At 44.8% G+C, this 25,543-nt stretch overlaps 1 protein-coding gene across 3 annotated transcripts in view; it reads left to right on the top strand.

Moving 5' to 3' along the window:
• cep192 (centrosomal protein 192) overlaps window positions 1-25,543 on the top strand; it is a 203,953-nt gene that overhangs the window by 105,690 nt on the left and 72,720 nt on the right. For all 3 annotated transcript variants that reach the window (XM_072468422.1, XM_072468423.1, XM_072468421.1), the window contains 5 exons: window positions 2,769-2,881; window positions 6,814-6,996; window positions 18,490-18,580; window positions 23,459-23,638; window positions 24,751-25,011. In XM_072468422.1, coding sequence (XP_072324523.1) covers window positions 2,769-2,881; window positions 6,814-6,996; window positions 18,490-18,580; window positions 23,459-23,638; window positions 24,751-25,011 — 828 coding nt within the window. The remainder of the gene's footprint in view (window positions 1-2,768; window positions 2,882-6,813; window positions 6,997-18,489; window positions 18,581-23,458; window positions 23,639-24,750; window positions 25,012-25,543) is intronic.

Here is a 25,543-nt window from a genome sequence, read left to right as displayed (position 1 = left end):
GCGCGGGTGACGTCATTTACGCGGCGCCGCTTTTATGTGGCGCCAGGGCCCGGCGCGCGTAAATGACGCGATGCCGCTCCTAGCCCCCCGGGGCTGGGAGCGGGCTCCAACGCCAGAGTGAAACGCTCCGGTTTTCACTCCGGCGTCGGGGCTTAGTCTCCCGATGGGAGAATTGCGCTCATGGACTCCCCCCTAATCAAGCAACATTGCATTTGCCCTGGCTTTTTACTCTAGTCAATTTCACCTATGGCTCCTAAAAGCTATCTGCTCTGGCAAAACAAGATTATTTTAAAAAACTTGACACACTCTTACGCAGGCTTTTGGCCCTTAAATTGCCAAATGATTATAGTCTAGTACATCTAAAATTCTGCATTTATCTCACTATTTCCTTTTAGTTTTGTTTCCTGCAAACTTACACAGTGTTCTTGCAAAATCCTCTTAATTATGTCAGCAGCAATAAGGCTTGGGGGCAGGGGGATTGAAAAGAGGTTTAAAAAAAACAAAACTTTTATTTAGAAATACATAATAGGGCCACACAAGGTATACAATGTAACTACATAAGCATCGGCCTCGGATGAAGCATACGGGTGTAGTGTTAATGAGGTCAGTCCGTAAGAGAGTCATTTAGGAGTCTGGTAACAGCGGGGAAGAAGCTGTTTTTGAGTCTGTTCGTGCGTGTTCTCAGACTTCTGTTTCTCTTGCCTGATGGAAGAAGTTAGAGTGAGTAAGCCGGGTGGGAGGGGTCTTTGATTATGCTGCCCGCTTTCCCCAGGCAGCGGGAGGTGTAGATGGAGTCAATGGATGGGAGGCAGGTTCATGCCTGAAGTTTCTTGCGGTCCTGGGCCGAGAGTTGTCATACCAGGCTGTGATGCAGCCAGATAGGATGCTTTCAATGGTGCATCTGTAAAAGTTGGTGAGAGTTAATGTGGACATGCTGAATTTCCTTAGTTTCCTGAGGAAGTATAGGTGCTGTTATGCTTTCTTGGTGGTAGCGTCGATGTGGATGGACCAGGACCGATTTTTGGAGATGTGCACCCCTAGGAATTTGAAACTGCTAACCATCTCCACCTCGGCCCCATTGATGCTGACAGGGTGTGTACAGTACTTTGCTTCCTGAAGTCAATGACCAGCTCTTTAGTTTTGCTGGCATTGAGGAAGAGATTGTTGTCGCTGCACCACTCCACTAGGTTCTCTAACTCACATGGCACAATGGTTAGCATTGCTGCCTACGGCACTGAGGACCCGGGTTCAAATCCCGGCCCTGGGTCACTGTCCGTGTGGAGTTTGCACATTTTCCCCGTGCCTGCGTGGGTTTCACCCCCACAACCCAAAGATGTGCAGGTTAGGTGGATTGTCCATGCTAAATTGCCCCTTAATTGGAAAATAATAATTGGATACTCAATGTATTTTTTTTTTAATGAATTACTTATCTGGTGAAAACTGGGTTGAATAGATGATGTTGGTAGTCAACTGTGTGATTTAATATAGGAATTTCAGATATATTATATGTATTTGGTGCAGTAAGGGTTAAAAGCTTTGGTTTGTGTGTCTATGACTGCTGCAGTGGTGTTTTTAAAAATCCTGGTTTGCAAGGCAGCTAGGTTTTTTGGAGCCAGATGTGCAATTAAAGCATCGTTAAATTTTGGGCTTAATTGGGATTTTTATTTATATTAAGAGGCTTCCCTGTGGAGTCATTAATAAGAGACATTGTGTTCAGTTTAGTAAGATAAGGTAGTTAATGGGTGTTCAGTTTAGTAAGATGAGGTAGTTAATGGGGGGAGCCAGGCGCTGAAGCAGTCAGGTGTGTTGAGCTTCAGTTATAGTTTTTGGCTGGAAGGTGAGCTGAGAACGTTTCTGAAGCAATACAGCCAGAGCGGTCTCTTTCTTTTAAGCAGTGTCAAAAGATCACTCTTTTTCTCAAAGTGGAGTATTCAAGACAGCAAGTGTTCTTGACTGCTGGCTGAATGTAAATTTGGATTGGGACCGGAGATGGTTTTGTTGTTTGAGTGGAAATAAAGATCGCAGTTAAGGGTTTTTGGGTCACTGTATTGATTAGCATTGTTTAAGGGGTAATTTTAAAGTATTTTCTTGTGTGATGTTAAAGATGTTTTAATACTGTGTTAGTAATAAATTTTATTTTAATATACCATGGGCTGAATTCTGCGCTGTCGGGATGCGTTTGCCAGCCGCCTGGGGATTTCCCAGTGGCGTGGGGTTGTCCCACAATGGGAAACCCCATTGGCCAGCCGGCGAAACGGAGAATCCCGACGGCGTGCTGCACCAGAAATCTGGTGCGGCAGGAGGGAGAAACCCGCCCCATATCCCTGTTTTCTGTGAAATCACTCCTGGAGCGAGGTATCCTTTCCTCACAGTCTTACAAAATTAAAATAAAATATTGGGGTTTCTGTCCAGTTTCCTAGCCACTGGTGGGGTCTGGTCCCAGATCGTAATACCCTACAACGGCATTCTTAAGCAGATCAATGGTATTTATTGGTCAGGAATACTTTGCATAGAATTATTCAACATTGCTTCCTTTAATAAATGAAAATGTTATGATCATTCGTATACTGAGATCTGTCTGCTAATTGGGGATATAAACATGTACCTCCATATCATCAATCGACAAAGTGAGAAACAGTACCTGCTTAATATCAGCTGTTTTTAAAATCACATTTTTTCAGTAAAGTTCACTACTGAAAACATGAACTTGGCGATGTTTGTTTACAATACGGATACTTAATGCTGAGTTGTCTATTAATTTGTTTTAGACTGCAGAATGCTGTTTTTTAGCAAAGCCAGAAAATCTTTTAATCCGGCCTGGAGAAGAATTAGAAGTTGCAGTTTCATTTACTCCACAGGATACTCAAAGTGAGATACAAAGGTATACCATTATCATTCGCCTTTTAGTTTTGCACAATAATTGATCTTCTAATCCATTGATTTCCTCTTCTTTGAATGCTGCCTCTTGCTCACCAAGAACATTACTATTCTGCTCAACACTGAACTGCCAATATCCGTTCTGTCACCATAACTGATTATGTCCATCTATGCAATACCTCCAATTCTTCACTTGTGAGTCCTCGTGTACGTCTCCAGATGATACTTTTCTTCCTCCCATCTTCTGTAAACTCTAATTTATTAAACGTTTTGTCTCTCACATTCTGGAGTAGTCAGTCATGTTCAGCTCCTATCCTCATGTGCCCACATTGACTCCTGTTCCACAACTTGTTAAAATTAAAATACAAATTTTCATATCTTTTCACTGTCTTGCAACCTTCTGAGTTCCACTTTGAGGAATTGCCTAGCTAAATGTTGCTGGCTCTCTACAACACTTAAAACCTTCAAAACCTATCTCTTCAACCAATCTATTAGTCACCCCTCTTAACCCATCGCTTCTTGGTTCTACCACCTCCTGCCTAATTGTCATCTGTGAAGTACTATGTTAATGTTACGAGTTTTTAATAGATCTCATATCCAGGAAACATTGCTACATTTTAAAGTCTTGCTATTACGAATAGAGCCAAGGAGATACAAAATGGGAGTAGGCCAAACAGTCCGTTAAGCCTGCGCTGCCATACAGTAAGATTATGGCTAATTTTCAACCTCTACTCTATTCCCACATACCTTGATTACCTTGGTATCCAAAATCTTATCAAGCTCAATCTTGAATACAGTATGTGATGTGGAGATGCCGACGTTGGACTGGGGTTAACACAGTAAGAAGTCTTACAACACCAGGTTAAAGTCCAACAGGTTTGTTTCAAACACTAGCTTACGGAGCACTGCTCCTTCCTCAGGTGAATGAAGAGAATCATTGAATACAGTAACCAACAAGAACAAAGAAAAGTATAGCACAGGAACAGGCCCTTCAGCCCTCCAAGCCCGTGCCGACCATGCTGCCCAACTAAACTACAATCTTCTACACTTCCTGGGTCCGTATCCCTCTATTCCCATCCTATTCATGTATTTGTTAAGATGCCCCTTAAATGTCACTATCGTCCCTGCTTCCACCATCCTCCGGCAGCAGGTTCCAGGCACCCACTACCCTCTGCGTAAAAAACTTGCCTCGTACATCTACTCTAAACCTTGCCCCTCTCACCTTAAACCTATGCCCCTTTGAGTACCCAATTATTTTTTCTCCAATTAAGGGTCAATTTAGCATGGCCAATCCACCTACCCTGCACATCTTTGGTTTGTGGGGGTGAAACCCATGCAGACATGGGGAGAATGTGCAAACTCCACACGGACAGTGACCCAGGGCCGGGATTCAAACCCAGGTCCTCAGCGCCGCAGTCCCAGTACTAACCACTGCGCCACATGCCGCCCTTGCTGAACCAGCTGAACATCAATAGCGCCTGGAGTAGAACATTTCAAAGACCAACAACCCTGAGTGACAAAATGTCTCCTTACTATTGTCCTAAATAGTCGACTCTTTGTTCTGAAACTGTCTTTTTCCAGACTCTCTAATAAAGAGAAACTGCTTGCAGCATCTACTCTGTTCTCATCAGTGCAATTCTTTGTAGCCTGGATAGAGTTAACATTATTTTTGGGTTTGCAAGTAAGTAATTCACAGTAGCAAAGTTAAACAAGCATTGATTCTTTCAAAATTTTCGAATTGAACCTGACTTTTAACAGCACAGGCATCTTCATATCACTGTGGAAGAAGAGATACCCATCTGATCAGGGCATACGAGTAACCGATAAAAACAGAAAATGCTGGATAATCTCAGGTCTGGCAGCATCTGTGGAGAGAGAAACAATTAACACTTAAGAGTTCAAAGCAATTCTGAAAAGTTGGGAAGTCTTGCTACACTGTACATTATATTAGTGAGACCGCACTGCACCTGGAATATGATGCAGTTTTGGCCTCCCTACTTAAGGAGGGATATACTTGCAATGGAAGCAGCTCAGAGAAGGCTCAGTAGGCTGATTCTTGTTATTAAAGGGTTGTCTTATGAGGAAAGGTTCAGATTGGGCCTCTATTCATTGGAGTTTAGAAGAATCAGAGATGATCTGATTGAAACATAGAAGGGTGCTTGACAGTATAGATGCTGAGAGGATGTTTCCTCTCTGGGAGAGCTGGGAGCACAGTTTAAAAATAAGTGGCCATCCTAAGATGCGGAATTTCTTCTCTGAGGGTTGTTAGCATTTGGGATTCTCTTCCCCAGCAAAAGAGGCTCATTTAGGTTCCTAGTAGATCAGCCTTGATCTTCTTAAATGGTAGAGCAAGCTTAATAGGCTAAATGGCCTACTTCCTTGTTCGTATATATTCAAGGCTGGGTTAGACAGATTTTTGATTGACAAGGGAATTGAGCATTATGGAGGCCTGGCAGCTAAGCCTGGATAGGATAAACATTTATTTTGGATTGAGGCTAGATCAGCATTATCTTTTTCTTTTATGGGACTTGGGCATTGTTGATGAGGCCAACATTTAATGCCCATCTATTTGCTCTTGAACGGAGTGCTTGCTAGGCTATTTCAGAGAGCAGTTAAGAGTCGACCATGTTTGGGTGGCCAGTGGCACAGTGGTTAGCACTGCTGCCGCCCGGCGCCGAGGACTCTGGTTCGATCCCAGCCCTGGGTCACTGTCCATGTGGAGTTTGCACATTCTCCCCGTTTGTGTGGGTCTCACCCCCACAACCCAAAAGATGTGCCGGTAGGTTAATTGGCCACTCTAAATTATACCAACAATAATTGGGTACTCTAAATTTAAAAAAAAAACACATTCTGGGCCTGGATTTGGACCAAACTGGGGAAATGGCAAATTTCTTTCTCTAGATGACATTAGTGAACCAGATGGGTTTTTGTAACAATCGATCAACTTTTCGTGATCGCCATTTCTGAGACTAGCTTTAATTCAGATTTTATTGATTTGAATTTAAATCCCACCTCTAAATCCTCAGTCTAGTGACAGTATTACTAAACCACCTTCTATCCCGTAATTAATGAATAGTGGAGCAGGCTCAATGGGCTGATTAGTCTACTCCTTCTAAAATCTTGTGTTCTTTTGATCAGCTCATCTGCTGCTGAAACCCTCATTCTTGGCTCTAGCCTTGACTATTTCAGTGGTTGTCTTCCACATTCTACCCTCCATAAACTTGAGGTCATTCAAAGCTTGCTGCCTGTATCCTAAATTGTAGTGAGTCTCTGTTCCCCTATCACCCTTGTGCTCACTGATCTGCATTGACAACTTGATTTTAAAATTCTCATGCTTGTTTTCAGATCTTGCATCCTTGTTTTCAAATCACTCCATGGCCTCATCTCGCCCTATCTCTGTAATCTCAAGATTTTTGTCGTCCTCTAAATTTGGCCTCTTATGCATCTCCAGTTTTAATTTGCTGTGTTATTGGTGGCCATGCCGTCAGTCACCTTGGTGGTAAACTTTGGAATACCCTCCATACATCTCCCAACCCCTCTAGTTTGCTTTCCTCCTTTAAAATACTCCTTAAAATCGACATTTTTGATCAAATATTTGGTCATATGTCTCCTGTTGGCTCAATGTCATGTTTTGTTTTATGATGTTTCTGTAAAGCGCCTTGAGGGGTTTCATTATGCTATTGATGCCGTATAATCTTTATTATAGTCTCAAGTAGGCTTACATTAACACTGCAATGACGTTGCTGTGAAAAGTCCCTGATTATGAATAAAGTCATTCTGTATCTCAATCATTCCTTCAAGTGACACACTATTTTTACCCTGAGAAACCTTTTTGAAATTTAAAAAATAAATTTTTTGCCTTAAATGGGTGAACAAATTGAAACTAGGGAAACCTAAATGTTGATAGTGGGAATAATAATTTATTCTTCTTTCTAGCCATTTGACGATTCTGGTCCAGCCTTTTGGTCCCCAGTATGAAGTTGGTTTGAAAGGATTGCTTGGGAGAACTGAATCAGTCCAATCAATCTCCTCATCTTCAAATTCCTTAGTTGATGTACCACCAATTCTGTCCAACAAACAATTTATGTCGTGGGGTGGTGTTTCTCTTGGAAGGACAGTGTAAGTACTGTTGCTATTGGCAATTAACATTATTCTAAGATGCTATTAATGTTGAATTCCAATTATGACGGTGGAACTGATGGAAATTGAGCATCTTTGCTTTTAAGTTTAATTGTTTTTAATAAACCATCAATAATCTACTCCTGTTAATTGAGGGTTACTTTTAACTTGCAAATTTTATTAAGATCCTATTGTAAAATTGAGGAATTTTAACGATTTGTCACTGCAAAGTATTACAGAGGCATAAATAACATAGAGCATCAAAGCAACTGTTAAAATGTACTTGATTGAAAACCACTGATTGCATTCTGCCAACCGCACATTTAAGTGTTTAACGTGGTTAAAACTTGCATTGGAACATGAGGTTTAGCTGATTTGGATAAGTAACAGTGAAGCAACGTCGGTCTGGTTTGGGCAGTGAAGAGAAGGGCTTCGGAGAAGGATGATGTGGGCACCTGTGTCAAACGCTGCTGCAAATGATTGGCGGGGGGGGGAGGTATTGCAGAATGATTGCAGTTACAGAGGATGTTATTTATGACTAATGAGGTCTGTTTTCAGTATGTAGTGGAGCAGAAATCTGTAGAGACTCAGACATGAAGTAATGAGAAAAGTGAACATGGAAAAAGGAAGTTTGGAGACGGTGTTAATTTGCAAGAACACAGTTATAGACTGGCCAGGTGTCGGAGCACTACGCTAAGTGGCAAGGTATCGTCTGCCACCCTTGAATAAAGTTTATGTCAAAACCATGATGTCATGAAGGGGAGAACTGAGATAACAATTATTCCCGTGTGAAAAATGATAACTGACTGACATGGGAAGAGAAAAGGGAAAAAGAGCTCCATAGTGGGTGAAATGAAAAATAATTACCGAAAATGTTTATAGGATCTGATTAATATAGTGTATTATCTATATTTGGTGCATTGAGGGTTAAAGCCTGGGATAGTATGTGACTGCTGCAGTCATGTTTTAGAAATCCTGGTTTGAAAGACAGCTAGGTTTTTTGGAGAGAGGTGCAGTTAAAGCATCATAAAAGTTTGTGCTAATGGACTTTTATTTATATTTAGAGGGTTCCCTGGGGAATAAATAATTAGAGACATTGTGTTCAGTTAGTAAGATGATGTAGTTAATGGAAGGAGCCGGGGTTGAAGCAGTCAGGTGTTGAGGTTTTCAGAGTTAGTTTTTGGCTGAAAGGGGAGCTGAGAAGGTTTCTGAAGAATACAGCCAGAGATCCTGCATTGTTCTGACAGGGTGCCAGGTCTCTTCCTTTCAAGCAGTCTCAAAAGATCGTTCTTAAAGTGGAGTACCCAAGACATCGCTTTACAGCAAGTACTTTTGATCGCTAACTGTATTTAATAATGGTTTGTGACCTGAGGTGTTTTTGCTGTTTTGAGTGGAAATCAAGATAGCAGTTGAGGGTTATTGTATCACTGTATTGATTAGCATTGTTTATGGGGTAATTGTAAGCTATTTTCTTGTGTGATGGTAAAGGTATTTTAATACTGTGGTAGTAATGAAGTTTGTTTTAACATACCGAAAACCTGTTTTGTGTTAAATCACTCCTCACAGTCTTGCAAAATTAAAATTAAGTATTGGGGTTTCTGTCCAGTATCCTAGCCACTGTTCGGGTCTGGTCTGGGATCATAATAATGAATGAACACATGCCTTGAAGTTGAGCTGTTTTAGATTCTGTACAACAAACTGGATTAGCTGACTATTTTTTTATAAAGCACAACTGAAGAACACCAGGCTTGCACCTAAGAAAAGTTTAGTAATTTTGTACATTGACTTTAAAACAAGATGAAAGTAGATTATTTATCTTTAATTTTTTCAGTGCTTGACATTAATGTAATTTCACCTGCCTTATCTGTTGATACAGAATATTGCTTTGAAAAACTTTTAAAGAACCAAATCTAATTTGTAGATTGCTCTGCGAGATTACATGCTTTGATGTATAATGGAATATCTCAGAGGAGATAGATTCCCCTCATTCCATAGTGTGCTGGCCTTGGAAAGGGTCCAGAGGATGTTCACAAGAATGATCCCTGGAATGAAGAGCTTGTATGAGGAACGGTTGAGGACTCTGGGTCTGTAATCACTGTAGTTTAGAAAGATATGGGGAGATCTTATTGAAACTGATGCCTGGATAGAGTAGACATGAAGAGGATGTTTCCACTTGTAGGAAAAACTAGAACCAGAGGACACCATCTCAGATTAAAGGGACGATCCTCTAAAACAAAGATGTAGAGGAATTTCTTCAGCCAGAGGGTGGTGGATCTGTGGAACTCTTTGCCGCAGAAGGCTGTGGAGGCCAAATCACTGAGTGTCTTTAAGACAGAAATAGATAGGCCCTTGATTAATAAGGGGACCAAGGGTTATGGGGAGAAGGTAGGAAAATGGGGATGAGTAAAATATCAGCCATGATTGAATGGCGGAGCAGACCCGTTGGGCCGAGTGCCCTAATTCTGCTCCTATGTCTTATAATTCAATATATGCCGATTAAGTATTTTAATGTTCTGAGTTGTCCCAGTTTTCCATGCTAGTGCAGGTTAGGTGGATGGACCATGATAAGTACGCTGGGTTACAGGGATGGGGTGGGCCTGGATATAGTGCTCTTTCGGAGGGTTGGGAGCAAAATCGATGGGCAGATGGCCTCCTTCTGTACTGTAGGAATTCTATTAATTCTATGTCGCTGTTGTATGATGGTTCTTGCATTCCATTTATTCAGTATCCTAGGGCATGTCATATACACCAGCTGTGATGCACCATGGTACGTGATTAAAGATCACAATCACTGGAAAGGATGAATGAGTTTTCTTATCTATGATTTATCTGGACCTGACCATGGACCATGATATTTGTGTTCCTGATGCTGATGGTCAAACCATAATCTTTACAGGTGGGGAAAGTCAATTTTGCATTGCGGATGTTCCTCTATATGGAACGTTGGTGCAGCATTGTCAGACTAGAGCAACTTGACCCATCTTGGATCTCGGGCAAGCAAAACTCAGCGGTATGTAAGTAGATTACCTGAAGGCACATGACAGCAGCAAAGAGAAGTACGTGAAGCGTGTTGGTGCCAGAACATGGCCCTGGTGGGTGGAAAGATTCTCTCATGTAAAGAGTTTTGTTTGACCGGAAGACACATGTCATGCTCCAGGATGTTGCCATACCAGTATTGACAAGGTGATCCTGGATTTTGTTGTCTGCTTCACACGTTAAATGTGTAGTGGGCCGTTAACTGAGGGGGGGGGGGGGGCAGGATTTGGGCCAGCGAGATTTCTGAATGCGATGTTCCCAGGCCCTCCCCGATGATGTGATCAGGTTCACAACCAGAAAGGGCATGAACCTGATTTGCATCAAATTGAATACATTGCTATGTACTTCACTAGGTTGAAGTCTAATCTTCAGACCTCATTGAATCTTCCCATTCATTACGTGTAACACAAATTATTGCATTTCAAAACTGTAACCCGGCACCATGACCTCTGAGAGGGAGGAAGGAGGTGAGCACCCCTCTCCACCTAGTACCAGGGAGTCCAAGGGGAGAGAGCTCGCTGTCCAAATCCGGTGGGATGGGGGCCTGACCCCAGATCTCAGGATGATGCAGCCTGAGTAAGAAGGGGTGCCGAGAGACTTGCCTGTCCCTGATGCAGAACGGAATTGCACCCTCCAATATTCCTGAGGCTCATGCTTGTCAAAACTCATGAGTTAATCCTTGAAATGTCAGCTGCCCACATTCTCAAAAGTCAAAGAGAGGGGTGATAACTTATGGTTCAAGGATAGATGCTTAGGTGCATTGAGGATCCATTGACCCTCAAGGTAGGCAGAACCGTCCAGTTCATATTGACCCTGCCTATGTGGGATGGGCGACGGTTGAAACCCCCCGTGATCCCCAAATGATGTAGAGATTAAGGGAGGGACAACCAGATTGGAGGTCAGAGACGACTCTGCAGGAGTGAGGACGTTGACCAGGAATGGTCAAGCAATGGTGATGGAAGGGCACTTGAGTGGTAGCTGCCAGTTAAGATGTAAGACTGGCTGTTTCCAGGACCGTGTACATTGGTTATGGGGAGGTACTGAAGTTAAGGGGCTACGACACCAACCTGACTGTCTCTGTGTGCCTGTCTCTCTCTTTCTCTCTTATCCCTCGCAGCTCACAGATTGAGATCGATATGGAGCCAGTGGAGCTGGAAATTCTGCTAATTACAGCGCTGGAGGAGCACATACTCCAACAGTAACAAGCGGTGGCACCCAGGCAACACCCAGTGCTAGGAGACTCGGGAGCTGCAGGGCAGGCTCAAGTGCTGGAGGCAGTAGCAGCCGAACAGGGAGCACGAAGACAAAGAAGGAAGACTGAAGGTTTACAGGGCCAATGTGCCCTTCATGGAACTGTTGGACAACATGTGCCTCAGGAGACTCCACCTCATCAGGGACACGGTGCAGTACCTGTGCCACATTCTGTCCACAACCTGGGCAACGTGGAGGCGGGGGGCACCCCCTCCCTGTGACTAAGGGTTACAACAGCCCTAAACGTCTGCACAACGGGTTTGTTTCTTTACTCTTATGGGTGACCTGTATGGCATTTCACAGTCATCCATCTATAAATGCATCTGTGAGATCATAGAATCCCTACAGTGCAGAAGGAGGCAGTTCAGCCCATTGAGTCTGCACCGACACACTGAAAGACCCAATACCCACCTTATCCCTGCAACCCAACCAAGGGACAATTTAGCATATGCAATCTATCTAACCTGCACATCTTTGGACTGTGGGAAGAAACCGGCACACCTAGATGAAACTCAAGCAGACACGGGAAGAATGTGCAAACTCTACACAGACACCTGAGGTGACATGGTGACACCTAGTCACCTGAGGTCGGAATCGAACCCGGATCCCCGGCGTGTGAGGCAGCAGTGCTAACCAGCGTGTCACCATGCCGCCCTATGCGGGAGCATTGGACTTCATCCATTTCAACCTGGGCCAGGCCCAGCATGACGAGAGGGCTGTGGGATTCTTTACCATAGCTGGTCTGTCACAGATGTACGGGGCAATCGATTGCACGCATGTCGCTCTATGTGCCCCTTGGCATCAGGTAGTCCTGTTCATAACAGGAAGGGGTTCCACTCCCTTAATGTCCAGCTGGTGTGTAACCACCAGATGAGGTTCATGCATGTATGTGCACGTTTTCCAGGGAGCGTGCATGACAGCTACATACTTGGGCAATCAAATCCATGGAATATTCAAAGGTCATCCAAGGCTTCCGGGATGGCGTTTGGGGACAAACAATACCCGCTAATGCCTTTGCTGATGACAAAGGCGGAACTGAGACCAAAGCAGAGGCCCGCTGCAACGAGGCTCACAATGCCATCCGGTCTGTGATAGAGCGGTGTATTGGGCTAAGATGTGCTTCTGCTGCTTCAACGTGGGCCCTGCAGTACAGCCCCAGAGGGAGTCCCACATTGTGGTGGTCTGCTGTGACCTACATAACTTGGCATAACAGGGGGGCCACCTTACTGCTGAAGACTCGGAGTAACGGAACATCTCCACGGATGAGATGGGGGGTGTAAAGGGAGAGGAGCCAGAGGTTGGAGGGCAGGCCAAGGTGAAAGATCGCATGGGCAGAATCACTTCCTGCTTCACACTATAGGAACACCATGTAGTCCTACAGCTCAAGAAGCCCCACCCCTCCCCAAGACCGTGCTGACCCCTCCGTGACCACGGAAGGAGGGTCGCAGTAAACCTTGCTCATCAGGGTGCTGGGTCTGGGGAGTCCTTGTGCCTGCTGATCAGAAAATGTCGGAAGGGGGTGATAAATCATAGTGAGGAAAGTTCTGTGATGCACCTCAGCTATTGCTTATGTTTGACTCCTGTCTGTCTGTTGCCAGCGCGCTGACTCCCCGGCTCGTGCGAGTGAGTTTCTGCCCTAAATCCCTTTGTTGCATAGCACTAGAGGGGGATTAGGGGCAAGGGTCTAGGGCTCACTGATTAATGCCGGAGTCCTTCCAGGAATTATGTTATCTTCACTTTGATTGGGCCTAACCGTTTGCCTGACTTTGAGGGCCTCTGAGAAGATCTGCGTTCAGATGGGGTGAAACACTATCCTACTGGGTGGAGGGTTAATGACAGTAAGTCGTTAAGGTTATGAATAACAAAAGAGTTTTTAATGTAGTAACATGTGCATTTGTGACATTTTATTTCAAACCCCCAGCTATCTGCTTAACTCTACCTGTGCCCACTCTCTGTCCCGACAATTCCTTAACCTTCCAAACCCTCCCAGTATGTCTCGGTGTATTCCCAGGATGCACATCAGAAGTGGAGGCGGCCTGCTGCCTTCCACAACCTGTTGCCTGAGAATCCCTTGATGGGCGTCCTCTGGACCGCTTCCATAGAACCTGAGGGTATTTGTTGCCCAACCTCTCCTCCACAGCATCTAGCATACGGGTGAGGGCCCACTCCGTGTATCGAGAAGCTGGTTTCCTTGCTGCCATTTTCCTGGCTTGAATCAGAGAAGGTGCTATGAAGCTGCTTACATGCAGCGTCCCCGAGGCGGTTTCAAAGTGCCTAAAGATTGCAATCCGGAAGCACCAAAAATGAGTCTTTGCCATTGTTGGGGAAATTTCCGCCCTTAGAGTCCACGATCACCAGAAATCTGTCACTTGATGCTGAAATCAATACACATTGCAAAAGCTGCAGCTGTTAAACCTAAGCTAAATAAGAGAATCTGGAACAACAACAACCTGACTGAGAATACCAAAGTGCACATGTGCCAAGCCTGTATCTTCACACTGGACTACATGCCAGGCAGGAGAAAAGACTGAACAATTTCCACCTTTACTGACTTTGATGTATTCTTGACATAATGTTTTGGCAGGATGTGTCACCAACTCAGGAGCGTGCTAATTGTGTCAGCATATCCTCATTTCTATGCCAGTAACATCTGCGAGGCCCGGCACCTATATCCAAAGACCTTCTTTCCAGTGAACTGGCCACTGTCACAATCTCCTGCGCTTCCATGCCCCCACCACCAGGTCACTTGCGAGCGCGATGAATGAATGAAATGAACAAACAAACAAAGAACAAAGAAATGTACAGCACAGGAACAGGCCCTTCGGCCCTCCAAGCCCATGCCGACCATGCTGCCCGACTAAACTACAATCTTCTACACTTCCTGGGTCCGTATCCCTCTATTCCCATCCTATTCATGTATTTGTCAAGATGCCCCTTAAATGTCACTATTGTCCCTGCTTCCACCACCTCCTCCAGTAGCGAGTTCCAGGCACCCACTACCCTCTGCGTAAAAAACTTGCCTCGTACATCTACTCTAAACCTTGCCCCTCTCACCTTAAACCTATGCCCCCTAGTAATTGACCCCTCTACCCTGGGGAAAAGCCTCTGACTATCCACTCTGTCTATGCCCCTCATAATTTTGTATACCTCTATCAGGTCTCCCCTCAACCTCCTTCGTTCCAGTGAGAACAAACCGAGTTTATTCAATCGCTCCTCATAGCTAATGCCCTCCGTACCAGGCAACATTCTGGTAAATCTCTTCTGCACCCTCTCTAAAGCCTCCACATCCTTCTGGTAGTGTGGCGACCAGAATTGAACACTATACTCCAAGTGTGGCCTAACTAAGGTTCTATACAGCTGCAACATGACTTGCCAATTCTTATACTCAATGCCCCGGCCAATGAAGGCAAGCATGCCGTATGCCTTCTTGACTACCTTCTCCACCTGTGTTGCCCCTTTCAATGACCTGTGGACCTGTACTCCTAGATCTCTTTGACTTTCAATACTCTTGAGGGTTCTACCATTCACTGTATATTCCCTACCTGCATTAGACCTTCCAAAATGCATTATATCACATTTGTCCGGATTAAACTCCATCTGCCATCTCTCCGCCCAAGTCTCCAGACAATCTAAATCCTGCTGTATCTATCCTCCGACAGTCCTCATCGCTATCCGCAATTCCACCAACCTTTGTGTCGTCTGCAAACTTACTAATCAGACCAGTTACATTTTCCTCCAAATCATTTATATATACTACAAAGAGCAAAGGTCCCAGCACTGATCCCTGTGGAACACCACTGGTCACAGCCCTCCAATTAGAAAAGCATCCCTCCATTGCTACTCTCTGCCTTCTATGGCCTAGCCAGTTCTGTATCCTCCTTGCCAGCTCACCCCTGATCCCGTGTGACTTCACCTTTTGTACTATTCTACCATGAGGGACCTTGTCAAAGGCCTTACTGAAGTCCATATAGACAACATCTACTGCCCTACCTGCATCAATCATCTTGGTGACCTCCTCGAAAAACTCTATCAAGTTAGTGAGACACGACCTCCCCTTCACAAAACCGTGCTGCCTCTCACTAATACAAATGAAATGAAAATCGCCTATTGTCACAAGTAGGCTTCAAATGAAGTTACTGTGAAAAGTCCCTAGTCGCCACATTCTGGTGCCTGTTTGGGGAGGCTGTTATGGGAATTGAAACGTGCTGCTGGCCTGCCATGGTCTGCTTTCAAAGCCAACGATTTAGCCCTGTGCTAAACAGCCCCTGATGGCAAACATTTGGGGTAGCATGGTGATTAGCACAATTGATTCACAGCTCCAGGGTCTCGGGTTCGATTCCCGGCTTGGGTCACTGTCTGTGTGGAGTCTGCACGTTCTTCCCGTGTGTGCGTGGGTTTCCTCCGGGTGCTCCGGTTTCCTCCCACAGTCCAAAGATGTGCAGGTTAGGTGGATTGGCCATGCTAAATTGCCCTTAGTGTTGGGTGGGGTTACTGGGTTATGGGGATAGGGTGGAGGCGTGGGTTGGGTAGGGTGCTCTTTCGAAAAAAAAAAAAGAGCTGGTGCAGACCCGATGGGCTGAATGGCCTCCTGCACTGTAAATTCTATGATTTGACCTAACATCTGAGAGATGGTCGATGGTGGCCATGACCTCTAGAGGCAGAAGGGAAGAGGAATGCCAAAAGCTCAGCTAGTCAACAAAGGAAGCCCAGAGAAAACGGAGGAAAGTGAATTATGTACCTTGGCACACTGTCTTCCTCTGCAGCAAATGTAACAGAGACTGCTGTGTTTGGGTCAGGCTCCTGAACCACAACAGGTAATGCTTAACAGAGTTAACCACCATGGCGCAAGCCATTATCTTACCAAGACGGAATGCTACCGCCAGAATCCTGCACTCTGATTCTATGATTCTTCACTGTTGTCCATCTGTTCTTCAGTATGTAGGGTTTTGTTGTGGCGTTTTTGGATCTGGAGATGGGGAGGGCTATTGTCAATGTGATGCCCTGAATGACTATCAGCGGTAATAAGGTTTGGCTACAGAATCAAATATGCAGTTGTGCTTTCCAGCTGCAGGCTATGTAGCACTGTTCAGAGATGGAAATCAATGTGAAAGTTGTGAGGTGTATATTCGGGTGTTTAAATTTCAGTTGAAAGTTCTAAGTTTTGCTATGATTTGTAATAAAAGTTTCAAAACTTCCTGTTGGCCTAGATCTTGTTTCTTTATTCTTGGTGGCATGTGATGTACAGGGTGAAAATTATGTGCAGCATCTTTCTGGTCATGGGAAGGAATTTTAAACAGTGGCAGAATCCACTTTTGGTATTTGTGAAATTATTTTTGAGGAGTGTACAGTTCCATTATCAAAGTTGTTTTGTTCCAAAGCTAGCTTGGTGCAGTTTTTTTAATGATCTTTATTAGTGTCACAAGTAGTATGCCTTCACTGCAATGAAGGTATTGTGAAAAGCAAGTAGTTGCCATGTTCCGGCACCGGTTCGGGTACACCGAGGAAGAATTCAGAATGTCCAATCCACCTAACAGCAGTCTTTGGGGATTTGTGGAAGGAAACCCACGCAGACACAGGGAAAACGTGCAGACTCCGCACAGACAGTGACCCAAGTCGGGAATTGATCCTGGCACCCTGGCGCTGTGAAGCAACAATGCTAACCACTGTGCTACCGTGCTGCCCAGAAAGGCCAGTTTTGCAGAAAGGTCAATTTTATTTGCTGTTTTTGTTGATGCAAACCGGTAGAGTCAGACTTGTATCAATAACTGAACACTTTTATGCTAAATCCACATGTCTAAAAATGCATGCAAGGGTTTGTTAAGTATTCCTAAACGGTGCAATAGAGTGGTCCCATTTTTATTACAAGATTGTATTATGTGGTTTGTTTTAGAGATGATTATCAATCAATTTGCACATAGTATCCTAGATTAGTTCATTTGCTATGCTGTGCTTTCCAAGGGACATCAACAAAATATAACTTGAAGCACGCTTAATAAAATGATGGTTTCTAGTATGTTTTATTTTCAAATGATGTGTAATATCCAACAATCAGTAACCTTAATGGGAAATATCCCTCACCAGAGCCAGTTGTACAAACTAGTTCATGTCTATCAATTCAAGCTGTTCCTTGATGCCGATCTGATGATGATAATCCTTGCCTAGCCGCAATGTGGCTGTAGCCTACTCCACATAGATTGCAGCAGTTCAAGAAGCTGGCTCATGACCATCATCTTCAGGCAATCAATGCTGCTGGTGCCAACAGCACCTGCATCCAGTGAACAAACTTATTGTTTTAATAAGATTAAATGTCAGCATACAGTGGCACCAGTATTCCTGGCCAGAAAAGCAATGATTGGTAATTCTGCCGTCAATCAATGCAGTAAGTGACTGAACTTGATCTTGCGTATATAATTGCTATATAACTATCTTCCATTCTTGTATTTCAGTGTTTTACCAGGTGAAATTGTTGTAGTTTCAATCAAGCACAAATTTCATTTGCTGCAGTTCCATGGTGGCGTTTATAAGCAGACTTTATTGAGTAAACAAACTTTGTTTGCCGTAAAATGTACCATTCGCTCTCACCCATGTTACTTCCAACACATGGCTGAAGCAGTGTTGTCAATCTTTCCTCCAGAGCTCTAGAGCATATGAAAGGAGGGAAGTCAACATACTGGGCATCATAAATTTGTCTTCCTCTTTGACTTTTTTTCTTCCATTTTTACATGGATAATTGTATAGTTGTATTCACAAATTTTAGCTTACTGTCACTGTATTCATAAACACTGTATAAAGGTGTATAATCTAGTTGGTTAGCTCAGTTGGCTGGACAGTTGGTTCATGATGTAGAGTGACGCTAACTGCGTGGGTTCAATTCCCGTGCTGGCTGAGGTTATCTATGAAGGGCCCCACCTCAATCTTGCACCTCCCCTGAGGTGTGGCGACCCTCATGTTAAATCACCATCAGTCAGCTCTCAAAAGGGGAGAGCAGCCAATGATCCTCTGGGGCTAAGACGACTTTCATATAACCTAGTATAGCAGTGAACCTATGTTCCACCAAATAAACCCATTAATTAACTCCTTTATCTAGAGAGCAGAAATTGTTCTGAAAACCATCAGTGAAAGCTTCTTCCTCTCGTATCTTATTTCTAATTTACAATGTTCCTTTTAGTTAGTTTATACGTTTTCTAATTCTTTTTTGTCTTGCAGTCAACAGAAGCTTATTCTCAGAAACAATTCTTCATCTCTTACTCAGCAGTTGCGTCTGTTCATCAAAGGTCAAGATCAAGACTGTTTTCAAGTAAGTCTGAAATAAAAGTCTGCATTAATATGCAACTTGCATTTGGAAACCTGAGGGGCTTTTTTCCTCCAGGGCATTTGAATTAATCATTTAGTTTTCACTTTTATTTTCTTTGTTGTTCTTCTTTCTCCAAGAAAATAGGCTTTTGTTTAAGTCATACTTAAGTAATTTCTCCTTCCAAGTTGGCTTTAATGACTTATTGCATCTGACACTATAATGTAGGTTGTCTGTAAACATTGGTCAGGTTGTCACTGGAGCAAAGTGGGGGGAAGAGCTGAAGAGAGATGGAGGGGGGGTGGGAGGGGTCTGCTGACGACTAGGGGACATTTAGGAGGTTGGAGATGGAGACCAGATGGCGGTGGCTGCCGAGGGGCAGGCAAGGGGAGGTGCGGGACATGGGCTAAGGGCTGGCCTAGGAAAGGTCATGGCTGATTGACCCCGACCAGACTGGTGATGTGGAATGTTCGTGGACTGAATGGGCCGGTCAAAAGGGCCCATGTGTTCGCCCTTGAGACAGCTAAAAACGGATGTGGCCATGCTACAGGAGACACTCTTGAAGCTGAGAGACCAAGTTAGATTGAAGAAGGGATGGTTGGACAGTTATTCCATTCGGGACTGGACTAACAAGGGGGGTGGCCATCCTGATTAACAAAAGTGTGGCATTTGAGGTTGGGTAGATAGAGGCAGACCAGGGAGGCAGATTTATTATGGTTAGCGGCAAACTGGAGGGAATGGCAGTGGTGTTGATAAATATATATGCCCCAAACTGGGATGATGTCACGGTTGTCAGGAAGGTGCTGGGAAAGATCCCGGACCTTGACTCGCACCGGTTGGTTATGGGGGTGACTTCAAAATGGTCCCAGATCCGAGGATGGACCGTTCGAGTTCTCGGCCAGGGAAGGTATCAGAAATGGCGAAAAAACTGCGGGGGTTCATGGAGCGCATGGGAGGGGTTGATCTGTGGAGATTTGAGAACCCACGGAGCAAGGAGTATTCATTCTACTCATGTGCACAAGGCATACTCCAGGATAGATTACCTTGGACTGGATAAAACACTGTTGGCGGGGGTGGAGGATACCGAGTACTCCGCAATTGTGGTGTCAGACCATGCGCCACATTGGATAGACCTGCGGGTCAGTACAAGAAAGTCCCAGCGCCCGCAGTGGAGATTAGAGGCAGGGCTGTTAGCGGACGACGAGATCTGTGAGGGAGACCATTCGGGGGTATATAAAGAACAACGACACTGGAGAGACTGCGGCTGGGGTGGGGTGGGAGGCATTGAAGGCGGTCATTAGAGGGGAATGTATTTTGATTCGGGCCCACAGGGAAAAGACAATGGGTGGAGCAGGACAGGTTGTAGGAGAAATCTTGCAGGTGGACAGGAGATATGCAGAGTCTCCGAATGAGGAGCTCCTAAATGAACATCAGCGACTCCAAATGGAATTTGGACTCCTTTACACAGGTAAGGTGGAGGGACAGCTGAGGCGGGTAAAAGGGGCAATATATGAATATGGGGAGAAGGCTAGCAGGATGCTGGCGCATCAGCTGAGGAAGCAGGAGATGGCGAGAGAAATAGGGGAAATAAAGGATATGAGGGGAAGGTAGTGATGGACTCGGGGGCGGTTAACGACGTGTTCCGTAATTCTATAGTCGATTATATGAGTTGGAACTCCCGGTCGGGGAGGAGGGTATGAATCAATTCTTGGAGAGGCTAGAGTTCCCGAAGGTAGATGAGGAGCTGGTGGAAGTCCTGGGGGGCCCAATTGGGCTCAGGGAGGTAATAGACGGATTGGGGGCGATGCAATCGGGCAAGGCCTCGGACCTGATGGATCCCAGTGGAATTTTATAGAAAGTTTTTTGGGCTGCTTCTGGTCAAGGCTTTTAACGAGTCCAAGGAGCTGGGAGTGCTTTCCCCAACGCTATCACAGGCATCAATCTCTCTTGTCCTGAAGCGAGACGAGGGCCCGGAGAGCTGTGGATCGTACAATCCAATTTCCCTTTTAAATGTGGATGCTAAATTGCTGGCAAAGATCTTGGCTACCCGAATAGAGGATTGTGTCCCGGAGGTAATCTGGGAGGATCAGAAGGATTTGTGAAGGGCAGGCACCTGACGTCCAATATTAGACGGCTTCTTAATGTTATAATGATGCCAGTGGAGGGGCGCGATGTTGAGGTGGCAGTAGCCATGGACGCGGAGAAGGCTTTCGACCGGGTGGAGTGGAAGTATCTGGGATATTTTAGGCAGGTTTGGGTTCGGGCAGGGATTTGTGGATTGAGTCCGGCTGTTATATCAGGTTCTAGTGGTGAATGTAAGAACCAACTGAGTCCGGCCAGAATACTTTAGTCTCTGTAGGGGGGCAAGGCAGGGATGCCCGCTTTCCCCATTACTGTTTGCCCTGGCCATAGAGCCCTTATGGCCCTTAAATCATTGAATGCCTGGCGGGGGATAGTAACGGGGGTGTGTGGGGGGCGGGGGGTGTGTGTGGAGCACAGGGTCTCTCTCTATGTGGACGACATGCTGCTCTGTATCACAGACCCGGTTTTTTATGGGGGGGGGGGGGGTGGGAAGTGGCTGAAATCATGGAGATACTAGGAGAATTTGGGCGATTTTCAGTTTACAAGTTAAATATGGGAAAGAGCGAGATGTTCGTGATCCAGGCACGGGGGCAGGAAAGGAGATTGAAGGAGTTACCTTTTAAAGTGGCTGAGAGGAGTTTTAGATATCTGGGGATTTGAGTGCTAAGTATTGGGGGCAGCTTCATAAGTTAAATCTGGGCAAAGCGGTCGATCAAATGAAAATGGACTTCCGCAGATGGGACATGCCCCCGCTGACGCTGGCGAGGAGGGTCCAGACTGTGACGATGACGGTCCTTCCGAGACTGCTCTTCTTTTTTCAATGTCTTCAGATTTTTGACCCAAAGGCTTTTTTTCAGGAAAAAGAACGCGGCAATATCGTGTTTTGTGTGGGCGGGTAAAACCCAGAGAGTAAAGAAGACGCTCCTGGAATGGGGTCGTGGAGAGAGGGGCTTGGCCCTCCCGAGCTTTATTAACTATTACTGGGTGGCCAACATATCGATGGTCAGGATCTGGGCAGTGGGGGAGGGGTCGGGTTGGGAGCAAGTGGAAGCGGCATCCTGCAAGGGTACGAGCCTGGAGGCTTTACTAACGGCGCCTCTGCCGTTCTCACTGGCCCGGTACTCTACAAGCCCTGTGGTGGTGGCAGCCCTGAGGGTGTGGGGGCAATGAAGGCAACACATGAGATTGGAAGGGGCGTCCGTGTGGTCACCAATTTGTGGCAACCACCAATTTGCCCTGGGGGGTTGGATGGGGGCTTTAAGAGATGGCAGCGGGCAGGGATTGAGAGATTTGGGGATCTCTTCATTCACGAGGGTTTCCCGAGCCTGGAGGCATTAGAGGAGGAGTTTGAGTTGACGGGTGGGAACGGGTTTCGGTACCTACAGGTACGGGAATTTGTACGGAGGCAGGTTCCAAGCTTTCCTCGCCTCCCCCGACTCTCCCTGAGGGGACTTCAGAATAAGGTGATGTCAAAAACGGGGGTTGGAGAGGGGTGGGTTTTGGAGAAATGCAGGGAGTTGATGGAGTGGGAAGGGGCCCCTATCAGAGAGGTGAAGAGGAAGTGGAAAGAGTAGCTGGGAGAAGAGCTCGAAATTGAACTGTGGGGAAAAGCTTTGAAGAGGGTCAATTATCCTCGTCGTGTGCCAGGCTTAGCTTGATCCAGTTAAAGGTGGTCCACAGGGCCCACATGACGGCAGCCCAGATGAGCAGGTTCTTTGAGAAGGTGGAGGACAGATGTGGGGGTAGCCCAGCGAACCATGTACATATGTTCTGGGCATGTCCGAAGTTGTGGGGATTCTGGCAGGGATTTGCGGACGTTATGTCAGAAGTCCTGGAAGGGAGGGTAACTCCAGAGTCCAGAACTGGCAATATTTGGGGTATCGGAAGATCCGGGGGAGAGGGAGGCTGATGTCCTGGCCTTCTTCTTCCTCGTGGCCCGGAGACTGATTTTGCTGGGATGGAGGGACTCGGAGCCCCCGAAGGCAGGAGTGTGGATCAGCGATATGGCAAGGTTTCTCAGTCTGGAAAAAAATCAAGTTTGCCTTGAATGAAATGAAATGAAATGAAATAAATCGCTTTTCAGGGGTTCGCCCGGGGATGGCAACCGTTCATTGGTTTCTTCAAGGAAAACTGAACGCAGCAGTAAGTGGGGGTGGGGGGGGGGAGGAAAACAGGAGGCGTGGCATTGTTAGATAAGGACAGGGAACTTCGTATTCGGGTAATTAAGGAATAGGGCTGGGGTAGTAGGGGCGTTTTCTCGTTTTTTTTGTTTAGGTATTTTGCATGTGTCGGATGCGCGGTTGTGTAAGAAATGTTAATATGTTAAACTGAAAATTACAAATGCTTCAGTAAAATATTTTCTAAAAAAAACATTGGTCAGGTTGAAAGTGAGCAAAATGGTGCATCCACTATTTTCTAAGCTCACCCACCTGCAAAATAGAAAGTATGATTAATTAAATTTAAACTTATTACCCTTGATATCTGAAGCTATTAGTCACAATGTATATTAATGATCCACTGTACCAAGGACTTGACTTGACCTTGGCCAAGGAAAAACACCATCCAGTCTAGTTCACGTCTTTTACATGTGGTTCTCTGTTGTGCTAATAAATATTTGTGCTTGAGCAAGCAGTCCGCACTCAAAATGAGCCTAGCTTTACACTTAAGATTTGTTTTTTGCTGTGGTTTTTAAATGGTATATTTTCTAACTGATACACATTCTGATGTTTCTGTCGGCAGTAGTTCTGAAAATGTTAGTCAAGGTATTCTTTAATTTCTGATAGAACAATTGGTTTTTTTTAGTTACAGAGCACATTTGGTCCTGAGGAAAGACTAACTAATAATCGCGAGTTGATGGTTTGCCCTAAAGAAGATGTCTGTGTGCATCTTTTATTTGCACCAACACGGGTTGCTTGCATGTTGGCAAGGCTCGAAATTAAGCAGTCTGGGATACGTTCAACTCGACCAGGAGTAAAATTCACAGTAAGTATAATTAATTAAAACTGAAACAAAATAAATGCTGCAAAACAGATCAGTTCAATTACTTGGTCTTTTAAATTCTGAAAGATGCACAGTATCTTAAATTACTTTCCTTACTAAGGGCAGGGAATCTAATATATGGGTAGCTAGGAGTTGGGGCGGGGGGAAGTTGGGTATGTTATTGTGGGGTTTTTGCGCGTGTTGGACCGCTCTGTTGTTTAGAATGTTAAAATTATAAATGCCTCAATAAAATATTTTCTTTAAAAAAAGTTACTTTCCCTACGACAAGGCCATCCAAAGCAGTATGTGGCAAAATGTCAAACCCCACAAGGTCTTGCTCTTAGAAACGTGATTGCAGGTAACCCTGGATGCAGTCAAACTAGCGAAACATTAAAAGAGCAGTTCATAACCATACCTAATGTGTCTTTTAGGTATTCTGTGTCAATGCTGTATAGGGGCTTCACATCGCATAATTTTTCTTTTGCGAATGATAAACCAGGTCCTATCTGCCAGTTGTTAAAGCAACCTAATGTTAGTTTTATTTCATTATCAACACACATAAGCCATGAGTGGCTTTTTCTCTGGATTAACTGTTTCTTTTCAGTGTCTGTCATCCTCCCGTCAACGGTAATGGTCCCAGCTATATTCAGATGTAGCCCATCTGATTTGTGTTGGTCAGAGTGCTCTCGAATCTAACCTGTCTGTAATCATGAATTCATTTCCCAAATCAATCTGTCCCAGTACTTGGTAGTATTTGGGATCCTGATGAATAAATTCCTACCTCCTGGACTTTATTGTTTAGCGGCATTTACTCCTGTTTTTCCCTACAAAAACAGACTGGGAAAGGGCTAAGAAAATCATCAGGATAAAAATAGATGCTGATGTGAACAGCATAAATTGTAGCTGTCTTCCTAAAGCTAATTTGTTTTCATAACTTCTAATTCTTTGTAAAGGTTGTTCGACTGGTAACTGTTCCCTGCATTATGTAGATGGCCCATATGATTCCCAAGAAAGGAAAGTCAGGACAAGATTGTAATTGTATTGTAGATTCTGCAAGTGATCAATAAGTTGAAACTAATTGTGTGCGTGCATCAAAACGTCACCTTTATTTGCAGATTCCACTTTCCGGTTATGGAGGAACAAGCAACATTATATTGGAAGATGTTAATAAACAATCAGGCAGCTATGTGGTGAATTTAAACAATATCACCCCAGACAAAATGAACAAGATAACTTTCTGTATGAGAAACACTGGCTCTCGGGCTGCTTACATTAAGGCAGCTTGTTTCACGGATTCACAGATGAAAACTTTTATGACCACCAATGTTATAAATATTTCTCCAGCTCAATTTGTACTCAAGGAACGGACTCGAGAGGTAAGATAGTGTGTAGTAAAGAACAAGAATAACTAATTTCTAAGAAAATAGACAACTTTTTGACTTTACAATCAAGCAGCCCGCTTGATTGGCACCCCATCCACAAACATTCGCACTCTCTCCACCATCGAATCCCTACAGTGCAGAAGGAGGCCATTCGGCAAATCAAGTCTGCACCAACCCTCTGAAGGAGCACCCTATCTCTACCCCGCCTTATCCCTATTACCCCACCTAACCTGTTGCACAACGGCAGCAGTGTACGGTATCTACAAGATGCACTACAGGAGCTCACCGAGGCTCCTGAGATAGCACCTTCCACAGCCACTACCATCTAAAAGGGCAAGAGCAACAAAGCAACCAGAACACCACCACCTGAATGATCCCCTCCAAACCACTCACCATCCTGACTTGATATATATCTTGCTGTTTCTTGGACTGTAGCTGGGTCAAAATCCTGGAATTCTGTGCCATACAGCTCTATGGGTGTACTGTCACGGAGCACGCTGATGATATCTACAAGGGTATCCCAACT

This window comes from Scyliorhinus torazame, chromosome 11 (assembly GCF_047496885.1).
Source record: "Scyliorhinus torazame isolate Kashiwa2021f chromosome 11, sScyTor2.1, whole genome shotgun sequence".
NCBI lineage: Eukaryota > Metazoa > Chordata > Chondrichthyes > Carcharhiniformes > Scyliorhinidae > Scyliorhinus > Scyliorhinus torazame.
Note: the sequence above shows the minus strand (reverse complement) of the source record. Positions and strands in the feature narration are given on the sequence as shown.